Source organism: Macaca mulatta, chromosome 18, assembly GCF_049350105.2.
Source record: "Macaca mulatta isolate MMU2019108-1 chromosome 18, T2T-MMU8v2.0, whole genome shotgun sequence".
Lineage (NCBI taxonomy): Eukaryota > Metazoa > Chordata > Mammalia > Primates > Cercopithecidae > Macaca > Macaca mulatta.
Window position 1 is genome coordinate 68,210,757 of NC_133423.1, and position 12,325 is coordinate 68,223,081.

Sequence of the window (12,325 nt, forward strand, 5' to 3'; positions counted from 1 at the left end):
ATTATATTTTGTACTAAGATAGTTATGTATTTCCTAATTAGTTTTTTTAATAGAAAAAAACAATAATGATAGTTTTTATTGAAAAATAGAAGGCCAGGTGCTATGGCTCACACCTGTAATTGCAGCCCTTTGGGAGGTTGAAGTGGGAGGATTGGATCCCTTGAGGTCAGGAGTTCGAGACCAGCCTGACCTGGTGAAACCCTGTCTCTACTAAAAAAGTACAAAAATTATCTGGATCTGGTGGTGCACATCTGTAATCCCAGCTACTCCAGAGGCTGAGGCAGGAGAATTGTGTAAACCTGGGAGGCAGAGGTTACGGTGAGCCAAGATTGTGCCACTGCACTCTAGCCTGGGTGACGGAGTAAGACTCCATCTCAAAAAACGAAAAAAGAAAGAAAGAAAAAGAGAAGAAAGAGAGCCTGGGGCATTTCAATAAAGACAAGCCTTGGCAGTCCCAGTTTTTTTTTTACTTGTCCCCAGTAGTGAATCTCTGGGTTTAATGAGCTCTTAGAGTATATGTAGTTGAGCCTTCCTTTCTCTATATACATTCCTGTTTTCCCTCATCTCCCCAGTGATGCAGCAATAAAATTACCATTTTAGGCTGAGCTGTTACATGTCTGTGTGTTTTCTGCAGTATTTTATGATAATGAATGAGCTTATTTTCATTTTTTTTTTCTTTTCTTTTTTTTTTTTTTTTTTTTTTTGAGACGGAGTCTCGCTCTGCCGCCCAGGCTGGAGTGCAGTGGCCGGATCTCAGCTCACTACAAGCTCCACCTCCCGGGTTTACGCCATTCTCCTGCCTCAGCCTCCCAAGTAGCTGGGACTATAGAGCTTATTTTCTTTGAATGCGCTCCAGTTTCAGTTCTGTGAAGGTTGCATTATTTTTAATTGAAAATCTCAGTGGGAACATGGATATTTAGGGGAAAAAGTCAGAGGTAAGTCAGGTGGCATTCAGCCTGACTGCACCTCAGCACTGTTCACCCGCCCGCACGACCAGCCAGCAGCCCTCATGAAAGACCTGATTCCCAAGGGAATGGTTGATAGCAGTTTGGGAAGATCGTCAGAATATTCCAGTAAATACCAAGATAGGTGTGTTACTTAATGAATTTTGTAAAGGCCTCACCAGAATATTGTTTGCTGGTGGCACATGGTAAACAGAATTGAACTGTTGCAGTTGAGGTCGGAAAATTCCTAATTGTTAAATGATTTTTGAGAGTTGATTGTGATGGCAGCATTCTGGCAGACAGAATTTAAAATCTATTCTGTAAAATATGCCGTAGCCTGCTAGTACCCTAGCCCATAATTTATACTAGATTGGTGTGCTCAGATAAGCTCGGTGTGGTTGCATCATTTCATTTCATTGTCATTTCAAAAGCTGTGAAATTTGTTTTGGAAAATTACTCACAAAAATGGTATGAGTGGTTAATCCTTAGCCCATTGTTACAACATAAATGTAAACATATTGAAATTTTCACACATATATTTGAACAGACAGTGATTCATGACTTGAACAGCCCCAGACCTGAAGCTGTTCCACACTCCACTGAGAAGGCAGGAAGGGGAGTTTTAGAAGGTGTTCTTTGAGGGAGCCAAAAAGTATATTCATATTGGTGAAAGTGTAACATCCCTAGATAGAGGTTAGTTTGGCGGTTCTGATTGGTGAGGCTTAAGTCGACAAGGGAGGGGGTTTCAACGGTTTGCTTATGAAGGAACTCAGGGCATTGGAGCCATCTCCAGGAATTAATGGCCCTGCAGTTAATTATTTTACCACCACTACGAAGAGTTTTGTTTGTCTCCATTGCCATTGTCTCCCATTTCCTAATTCTGATGCAAGACAGACTAAGAGTCATCGCTCATGCTCCCCAGCAGATAGTGAGCTCCCTGGAGCCACGGAGAATGTTTGGGCAGTCTTTGTATTTCCTCCTTCAAGACCGAGAAGGATACACTCCACGGTATTAGGTGCTCTGGGGAGATTTTGTGAAATTGAACCAATATTGAAGAAATTTCACGAGTTGCTAGTTTCTGTTCTGTCCTTTCCAGGAGGATGTTATGTAAAGATAACAATAGTTTTGTTTGTTATGTATATGGGACGTAACACTTTCAATTTTCTGGTTCAATAGGAACTATCCAAGATCACGATGCCAGTTATATTTAATGAGCCTCTGAGCTTCCTACAGCGCCTAACTGAATACATGGAGCATACTTACCTCATCCACAAGGCCAGTTCACTGTCTGATCCTGTGGAAAGGATGCAGGTAGGAGCCAAGGGAGGAAAAGGTCTAACTCTGAGAGACCTCGTTACCAACCCACCCCGAACACACACACACACACACATTCACACAATTAGTGTTAAATTCCATGTGAGGTTGGGCAATTTTATCAAAGCTCAGTCCGCACGTCTGGAGTGTCCTCTGGTCAGGGCGACACCATCGTGCAAAGACCGATGAGTATTACAGGAGAAGCGGGAGGTGGCCCGTAAGCAAACCTGGATATTAGGGGGCTTTTGCTAAATATTTAGTTGAGAAAGTAGCATTGTGTTAGGGGAAGAATTCAACCTTTCTTCTTTCAGACTTTCTCAGGGTATTTCCAAGAAGAAGTTAACACACACACACACATATAAAGTAGAAAAATATGTTTGTGCTTACTTGGGTATATAAATATATATACATTGCTATATGTTAAAAGACAGGAAGGAATTGCACTTTTTAATTTTTTAGATGGAAGATTTTATATGTTGTACATGGGTGGACTAGTTAGAGGCAGAGTATAGTGGACACATTGTTCTCCTTCAGCAAAACAATAGCATTCTAAACTGACTCTTTCTGTCCTTGCATTTATATAAATCAGCATTTTCCAACCTCAGTGGACTTAACACCAATTAAGTTGTGGAGTTTTATATCTCTTTCCCCAATCCTGGAGTGTGATACTTTTAAAAATTTTTAAATGAATTAAAAGTAACTTTGGACTTGAGGGTTTTTTGAAAGTCCTTAAGATAATCTGTAGCACTGTTAGAGTGTGATGAAAACCATGGTTGGGAATAACCAGTCACTACAGGAAGTGACTGAAAGTTATTTTCATTCTGAATATCCAGGTTTCCATGTTCCACTGCTAGAGCCATATTAAAACTCCAAAGTAATTAAACTCCTCAAAATAATTCTGTAAATTACTGTCTTCGGCAAAATTTCAGTTCCTAAAAGAATGCGGTGCAAGCTCGGCTGTTTTTGACTTGTTCTCATGCTCTGTCCCACAGTGTGTAGCTGCGTTTGCTGTATCTGCCGTTGCTTCTCAGTGGGAGCGGACTGGAAAGCCTTTCAACCCACTGCTGGGAGAGACTTATGAATTAGTGCGGTGAGGCTTTTCTCTTGCATGCTCTATGTAGCCTTGCAGATGAAGAGGAGAAATACATATGTATTGGTCATCACCAATAACAATTACATAGGACTGGAGCAAGTTAACAATTTTGATGTCTGTTTCTAGGATAGCTATTATTTTAGAGACTGTCAAAAATATTGAAACATACATAAAAGCTACCATTAAAAAAATAACTGCAAGGATTTTTGTATTCCTGATCACATGGGATTAATCACCCTCCTTTTCTCCTTATGTAGATCATAAGACATGATCGAGTTTTTAAAAATAATCATTTAAGATATATTAGCTGGGTATGGGGACACAGGCCTATAGTCCCAGCTACTTGAGAGGCTGAGGCAGCAGGATCTCTTGAGCCCAGGAGCTCTGGGCTGTAGTGCTCTGTGCTGGTCAGGTGTCCATACTAAGTTTGGCACGAATATGGTGACCTCCCAGGAGAGGGAGGTCAGAAATGGAGCAGCTCAAAACCCCCGTGCTGGTCAGTGGTGGGGTTGCACCTGTTATTAGCCACCGCACTCCAGCCTGGGCAACAGTGAGGCCCTCTTATAAAAATATCTCTTTATTAAAAAATATAAATAAAAGATATTAGCATAAGTATCTATTGTTTGCATAAAGCCAATGACTGCATCTGTAAGTGCAGTTCTGTTTGCTTGAGCTAGCCTGTGTGTTGTTTATACATGATTAAGGGACTTTATTTGGCTTTAGTTTTTCTATGTGTTCCTCTTCTCTGCACAAGTTTTGATCTCATTTATTCCCTAGATGTTTGAAAGTGGACACAAAGTCATTCAAATTCGTCGGGGTGTTCTTTATTTTAGTTTGTTCAAGTAGCTAGCGTTACAACATTGGATTTGGTGGTGTGGGTTGCATTTGTATAATTTCTCATAGATTAAGTTGTTTCATTGCAAGGAGAATAAAGAATTGTTGGTTGGGCATAGTGGCTCACGCCTGTAATCCCAGCACTTTGGGAGGCCGAGGCAGGCAGATCACGAGGTCAGGAGTTCGAGACCAGCCTGACCAACATGATGAAACCCCATCTCTACTAAAAATACAAAAATTAGCCAGGTGTAGTGGTGCCTGTATTCCCAGTTACTCAGGAGACTGAGGCAGGAGAATTGCTTGAACCCGGAAGGCAGGGGTTGCAGTGAGCCGAGATCATGCCACTGCACTCCAGCCTGAGCGACAGAGCGAGATTCTGTCTCAACAGCAACAAAAAAAGAATTGTTTACTTTGAAAGGGCAATTATGTACATGTTTAATGATAGAGTTAATTATAATGTTGCTTTTTTTTTTTTTTTAATCTTAAGAGATGACCTTGGATTTAGACTCATCTCTGAACAGGTCAGCCATCACCCACCAATCAGTGCATTTCATGCTGAAGGATTAAACAATGACTTCATCTTTCATGGCTCAATCTATCCCAAACTGAAATTCTGGGGGAAGAGTGTAGAAGCAGAACCCAAAGGAACCATCACCTTGGAGCTCCTTGAGTGAGTTCTAATCAAGCCATTAAACTCTTTTCATGTATACCTACCTGTAAGTGTAGACATGCACACTCAGCTGACCTTATTGTTCAAAAGCTGGAGAAAAAGAAACAGCTTTCATATAATGCAAACTGTCTACCTCTGTGTAAAAGAATTTGAGAAACATGGCAGTAGCCATTGCTAATTAATCTGGATATGTGTAAGTAGTTTAACCTGATGTTTGACTCTGGTGTTTGGATCTATTTTAAGATGGATGGAGTTAATTGCTTCATGACATTTCTTATGAAACATGCTTTTTTATATCCTTGTGCCAATGTTTTGTTTACAGATCTTTCAAAATGAATTCACTTTGAGAAATAATGAAATGACAATTGTGTGGCACATGTTAGGCGTTAGATAAATTGGGAGTGCTCTTCTTTTGCAAGATTAGCTTTAAATCCACAATTAATTCCAGTTAGGATAGAATAAGCATACGATCCCCTATCTCTTTAACACTGATTACAACTAGAAACCCCAGACAGAAGACAAAACAACAACCTGAGGACTCTGAAAAGTAGATAGTAGCAGGCAGACCGGGGAGGGAGATCAAAACCTGAAGACCAGTATGGCAGTGAGTTTACTGGTTTTATATATTTCTCCCATTTCTGGCTTAGAATCATAGCAGCAAATTGCAGAACTGGGAACTGGAGGCAGACCGAAAAAGTTCTAAGAGTAACTCTTTCTTTCTAATTAAAGGACATAGAAAGACACCCTTGCAGGAAGTAGAGAATAGGGGAAATCCTGTTTCAATTTTGTCTCACAGCCTTGTCCCAAAGCAAGCCCTAGGGTCTGTAGCTACACTCTTGCTGCGATGGTGGCTGTGGCAATCACACACGTACCTCAAACTCAGAGTCCTTCTCTTTGGCCAGAGGGACTGAGTAAAGGAACCCCTGGGGTCCAAAGAGCGTGAGAGAATCCCTATTACTTGTTTTTCTTTCTTTTCTTTTACCCCTTTACCCCAGAGGAAGACCTAGTTGTGGGAGATACAAGACAGAGCAGAGAGGCTCAAACCCCAGCTTGCCAGCCGGAGGGGAGAGAAAGCGCCCCCTGGTGTCTAAGAGTGTTAGGGAAACCACAAAGAGGAGGGAGCTCAAGAAAGGGGGTCCCCTAAAGCTGTGTTATGAGTTCCTCAGCTCCTCCCTACACGCATGCACTGAAATGACCCAGAAGGCTCCACAAGGGCCTCAGGATCTGAAATACTGTGTGGCCTGAGATCCAGGTCCCTGGATGGCTATTGAGGGGTAGATCTGAGCAGCACTACAGAGGCTTTGAAAATTAAACTGACACTGGAATCAAAGCCCACAGGAGGAGAGTCAGGACTTCTGACCTGAAACTCTGTTAATTGCCTACTAAAACAAAATTTTTATCAGTATTCTCCAGAAGAGGTTAAGAGGACAGAGTCTTATAATATTTAGGTGTCCAGAATACAATCCAAAATCATTCAGCATAGCAAAAAACAGGAAAATCTCAACAAACTAAAATAGAAAAGGCAGTCAACAGACTCCAGTCCAAAGTTGACCCAGATACTGTCATTCGTATCCGAGATGTAAAGTAGCTCCACCAGAGAAAGGTGGACGCTCTCAAATGAGTAAAAAGACATTTTAGCAAAAAAAAAAAAAAAAAAAAAAAAAGTATTTTTGGAAATTTTAGTACTAAAACTATAGTGATAGAATAGTAATAATAACTGGGATAGGCTCAATGGCAGAATGCAGATGTTGAAATATGTACAGGATGTGTATGTTGAAAACTACAAGATACTGTTGAAAGTGATCAAGGATTATCTGAGTAATGCAGAGACACACTGTGTCTGGATATGTTTGGAAGCCTCAATTATAGTTAAGATGTCGGTTCACCCCTCACTGAACACAATCCAAATCAAAATCCCAAGATGATTTTTAACAGATACAGAGAAGTTGATTCTAAGTTTGTATGGAAAGACAAATGACAGAGAACAGCCAAAATACTTTTGAAAAGGAAGAGCAGAATTGATGGACTCCCACTACCCAATTTTAAGACTTAACTCTAAAGCTGTTGTAATCAAGACAGTGTGGTGGTGGCCAAAGTAGAGACTGCATAGATTAATGCGACAGGGAAGAGAATCCAGAAATTGACCCGCAGAAATGTGGTCAGTTGATTTTTGACAAAGGTGCAAAGGCAGTACTGCTAAGAAGAATAGTCCTTTCCACAGACAACTGTCTGTGCTATGGAGGCAGTTGGACATCTATATGTTAAAAAATGAACCACAAACTAGACCTCACACCTTTTACAAAAATCAGCTCAAAATAGATCATAGGCTAAAATAAAATGCAAAACTAAGGGTTTTGGAAGAAAATGTAGGAGAAAATCTTACAACTTTGGATTATGCAAAGAACTCTTATGGATATGATGCCAAAATTACAACCCATGAAAGACAAAAAGTGATAAATTTGATTTTATTAAATTAAAAACCTTATATTGAAAGATACTGTTAAGAGAATGAAAAGATAAGCTATAGAATAGTAAAAATTACTTGCAAATCATATAGCCAACAAAGGACTTGTAGCCGCAATATATAAAGAATTCTTAAAACTCAACAATAAGAAATGATAAGGTCAGGCGCAGTGACTCATGCCTGTAATCCCAGCACTTTGGGAGGCTGAAGTGGGAGGATCACTTGAGCCCAGGAGTTTGAGACCAGCCTGGACAACATAGTGAGTCCTCGTCTCTACTAAAACTTTTTTTTTTTTTTTTTTTTCTTTGAGACGGAGTCTCGCTCTGTCGCCCAGGCTGGAGTGCAGTGGCCAGATCTCAGCTCACTGCAAGCTCCGCCTCCCGGGTTCCCGCCATTCTCCTGCCTCAGCCTCCCGAGTAGCTGGGACCACAGACGCCCACCTAGTTTTTTGTATCTTTTAGTAGAGACGGGGTTTCACCGTGTTAGCCAGGATGGTCTCGATCTCCTGACCTCGTGATCCGCCCGTCTCGGCCTCCCAAAGTGCTGGGATTACAGGCTTGAGCCACCGCGCCCGGCCTCTACTAAAACATTTTAAAAATAGCCAGGTTTGGTGACATGAGCCTATTGTCCCAGTTACTTGAGAGGCTCAGGTGGGAGGATCTCTCAAGCCCAGGAGTTCGAGGCTGCAGTGAGCCATGATTACGCCACTGTACTCCAGCCTGGGCAACAGAGTGAGACCCTGTCTCTGGAACAACAACAAAAAAAAGAACAATAAAAACTTATTTTGCCCAATGGGGGGAAAAATGTGAATAGATACTTCATATATATATATATATATATATATATATATATATATATGTATCAAATAAGTGCATGAAAAGATGCTGTCAGCTGATTGCAGTGGCTCACACCTATAATTCCAGTTACTTAGGAGGCTGAGGCAGGAGGATTGCTTGAGGCCAGGAGTTCAAGACCAGCCTAGGCAGCATAGTGAAACTCTATCTCTAAAAAAATAAAATAAATTTAGCCAGGCATGGGGACACAGGCCTGTAGTCATAGCTAAGCTAAGGCAGGAGGGTCACTTGAGCCAAGGAGTTCGAGGCTGCAGTGAGCTATGTTCCACCACTGCACTCCACCCTAGATGGTAGAATAAGACCTCATCTCTAAAAAATAAATAAATATAAATGTAAAAAGATGTTCAACAGCATCAGTTATTAGAGAACTACGAAGTTGAAACCACAATGAGATAGCCATATACCTATTACAATGTCTAAAACCAAAATAATTGTAAACATTGACAATCCCAAGTGCTGACAAGGATGTGGAAGAGCTAGAAATCTCATACAGGTTGACTATCCCTTTATAAAAATATACTGGAAGTGTTTTGGATTTTGAATATTTTCAGATTTTGGAATATTTGCATTATACCTACCGGTTTAGCATCTCAAATCCAAAATTCCAAAATCTGAAATGCTCCAGTGAGCATTTCCTTTGAGTGTCATGTCAGTGCTCAAAAAGTTCCCGATTCTGGAGCATTTCAGATTTCCAAGTATCGAATTTGGAATGTTCAACCTGTGTATTGTTGGTGTTGGAATGTAAAATGGTCGAGCCACCCTGGAGAACGGTTTGGCAGTTTCTTATATAGTTAACCTTATATTTATCACATGACTCAGCAATACCACTCCTAGGTATTTACCTTAGAGAAATGGAAACTCACTTTCTTCCCAAAAGCTGTATACAAATGTTTATAGTAGCATTATTCATCACCACGAAACACTGAAAACAGCCCACCTGCCCTTCAGTGGGAGAATGGTCACACAAAGGGTGGCACATCCATACAGCGGAATCCTACTCAGCGCAAAGATTGATACGTAGAACAACACAGATGAATTTCAGGTGCATGATACAAATTGAAGATGCTAATCTCAAAAGGTAATCTACATTTATATGATGTCTGGAAAAGGAAAAACTATTGCAATGGAGAACAGATCAGTTGTTGGGGATAAGGAATGGGTTGGAGATCCAGGGATTAGAAGTAGAGAAAGGTTTAACTACCAGGAGAAGCATGAGCGAAGTGTTTGTGGGTGGAGGAGTTGTTTAGGATTCTGATTGTGTTGGTGGTGGTTACACAGATCTGTACAAGCATAGACCTGATGAGCTTTACCTTATGTAAATTAAAAAACACATATCTAAGGACGAATATATGAAGGTGCAGCGGTGGCTCATGCCTGTAATCCCAGCAGTTTGGGAGGCCGAGGCAGGTGGATCACCTGAGGTCAGGAGTTCAAGACCAGCCTGGCCAACATGGCGAAACCCCGTCTCTACTAAAAGTACAAAAATTAGCCAGGCATAGTGGCAGGCGCCTGTAGTCCCAGCTGCTTAGGAGGCTAAGGCAGGAGAATCGCTTGAACCCAGGAGGTGAAGGTTGCAATGAGCCGAGATCACACCACTGTACTCCAGTCTGGGTGACAGAGCGAGACTCTGTCTCAAAAAATAAAAAGTAATAATAATAAAACTTTTTTTTTTTAACTTTTAGGTTTAGGGGTACATGTGTGGGTTTGTTCTGTTGGTAAACTATTGTCATAGGAGTTTGTTGTACAGATTATTTCATCACCCAGGTACTAAGCCTAGTACCCAATAGTTATTTTTTCTGATCCTCTCCCTCCTCCCAACCTCCATCCTGAGGTAGGCCCCTGTGTCTGTTCATCCTTTCTTTGTGTCCTTGAGTTCGCATCATTTAGCTCCCACTTATAAATGAGAACATGTGGTATTTGGTTTTCTGTTCCTGTGTTAGTTTGCTAAGGATAATGGCCTCCAGCTCCTCCATATTCCCGGAAAAGACATGAACTTGTTCTTTTTTATGGCTGCATAGTATTCCATGGTGTCTGCGTGCCACATTTTCTTTATCCAGTCTATCACTGGTGGGCATTTAGGTTGATTCCATGTCTTTGCTATTGTGAACAGTGCTGTAGTGAACATTCACGTGCGTGTATCTTTATGATAGAATGATTTATATTCCTCAGGGTATATAGGATTATAAAATATCGGGAGTTTATTCACATAGATGAGTTTTTTCCTTTGGTGAGCTGGAGGGTACTTTCTCTAGAAAGCGCTAAATAGACTTTATTTTCTGTTTCTACTTCAGCTTTTTTTTAATGTTTCATGACACTTTTGAATGCTTGAAATGATTATGTACCTAGTTTATTTGGAGTTTGGTGGAAGTATAGAATTTTTTCTTAAGCTGTTACTTCCTTTCAAGAAACAAGAATGGGCAAATGATCCCAATTTTATGGTGAGTTAACATCAATAGAATTTTTAAAGTCTTAGAACTTAGTTACCTCAAGCAACCTGGTTTGTTATTCTGAGTAATGGCATTTGGAGCAAGTGTACTTTTTAAACAAAATGATACCTCTCTCTTATTTTTCTGGGTTTGGTTTTGTTTTTTAGACACAATGAGGCATATACATGGACAAATCCCACCTGCTGTGTGCATAATATCATTGTGGGTAAACTGTGGATCGAACAGTACGGCAATGTGGAAATCATAAACCACAAGTAAGGCACCTTGGGGTACTTCATTCCTTCAGTTTTCATCAAGCAGTTTTAGTGGACTTCAGGTTTCTTGGTTTTGTCTGTCTTTAAAGAAAAGCTCTAGAACAGGCTGATGAAAATTTAAGAATCAGGCAATATAGGTTGGGCGTGGTGGCTCACGCCTATAATCCTAACACTTAGGGAGGCCGAGGCAGGTGGATCATGAGGTCAGGAGTTCGAGACCAGCCTGGCCAAGATGGCGAAACCCTGTCTTTACTAAAAATATAAAAATTAGCCGGGTGTAGTAGTGGGCACCTGTAATCCCAGCTACTCGCGAGGCTGAGGCAGGAGAATTGCTTGAACCCAGGAGGTGGAGGTTGCAGTGAGCCAAGATCATGCCACTGCACTCTAGCCTGGGCGACGGAGCAAGACTCCATCTCATAAAAAAAAAAAAGAAAAGAAAAGAAATCAGGCAATATAACTCTTGAATGACTGGAAGCCCATTTATTTAATAAAGAGGGTTCGTTAAAGTCTCTGATTAGGGAAGACTGGGTGAACCCAGCTCTCCGGGCTTCTGTGAACCTTAATTCCAATCTCAGCTCGTTTTGCTTCCTTTGTCTAGTGGGGGCCAGGGAGACGAAGCGTAGGAGTTACTAGAAAGAGCTGGGCTCCCATTCTACTTTGTGACCTTAGGCAAGTCACGTATTCTTTCTGCACCTCACGTCCCTTTTCTTTACGGTGGGAAGATTACCAATCGAGGATTGATCATGATCACTTTAGTGTGGAGCCGGGCACACAGAGAAAATCCGTAAACAGTAGCTGCTGCTAGAAAAATTATCACAGTTATTTTTCTCTACTGCTGCTTTGGTAATAAATGATCATCTGAACTTAATATTTTCTTTATAGGACTGGGGACAAATGTGTGTTGAATTTTAAGCCATGTGGCCTTTTTGGTAAGGAATTACACAAAGTTGAAGGCTACATTCAAGATAAAAGGTAAAATTTCCATTGTAAATGTTGAATAGTATAGATTTTGTTCACTAGATAAAATGTCGGTATTAAAATACATTGTCAGCCGAGCGCGTTGGCTCACGCCTGTAATCCCAGCACTTTGGGAGGCTGAGGTGGGCAGATCACGAGGTCAGGTTCAAGACCAGCCTGGCCAACATAGTGAAACCCCATCTCTACTAAAAATACAAAAAAATTAGCCGGGCATGGTGGTGGGCACCTGTAATCCCAGCTACTTGGGAGGCTGAGGCAGAAGAATTGCTTGAACCTGGGAGGTGGAGGTTGCGGTGAGCCGAGATTGTGCCACCACACTCCAGCCCAGGTGACAGCAAGACTCCGTCTGAAAAACAAAAAACAAAAAACATTGCCATAACCTAGGAAACAAGCATTCTAATAAGTTGAAAAATCTTTCGTCGCCGGGCGCGGTGGCTCAAGCCTGTAATCCCAGCACTTTGGGAGGCCGAGAC

At 41.2% G+C, this 12,325-nt stretch overlaps 1 protein-coding gene across 9 annotated transcripts in view; it reads left to right on the forward strand.

Moving 5' to 3' along the window:
* Nucleotides 1–12,325, forward strand: part of OSBPL1A (oxysterol binding protein like 1A) — a 229,920-nt gene that overhangs the window by 207,952 nt on the left and 9,643 nt on the right. For 7 of the 9 annotated variants that reach the window (XM_028837998.2, XM_028837999.2, XM_077974991.1 and 4 more), the window contains 5 exons: nt 2,121–2,255; nt 3,251–3,348; nt 4,673–4,855; nt 10,767–10,874; nt 11,757–11,846. In XM_028837998.2, coding sequence (XP_028693831.2) covers nt 2,121–2,255; nt 3,251–3,348; nt 4,673–4,855; nt 10,767–10,874; nt 11,757–11,846 — 614 coding nt within the window. The remainder of the gene's footprint in view (nt 1–2,120; nt 2,256–3,250; nt 3,349–4,672; nt 4,856–10,766; nt 10,875–11,756; nt 11,847–12,325) is intronic. The other 2 variants (XM_028838000.2, XM_077974992.1) reach the window with 1 other exon arrangement.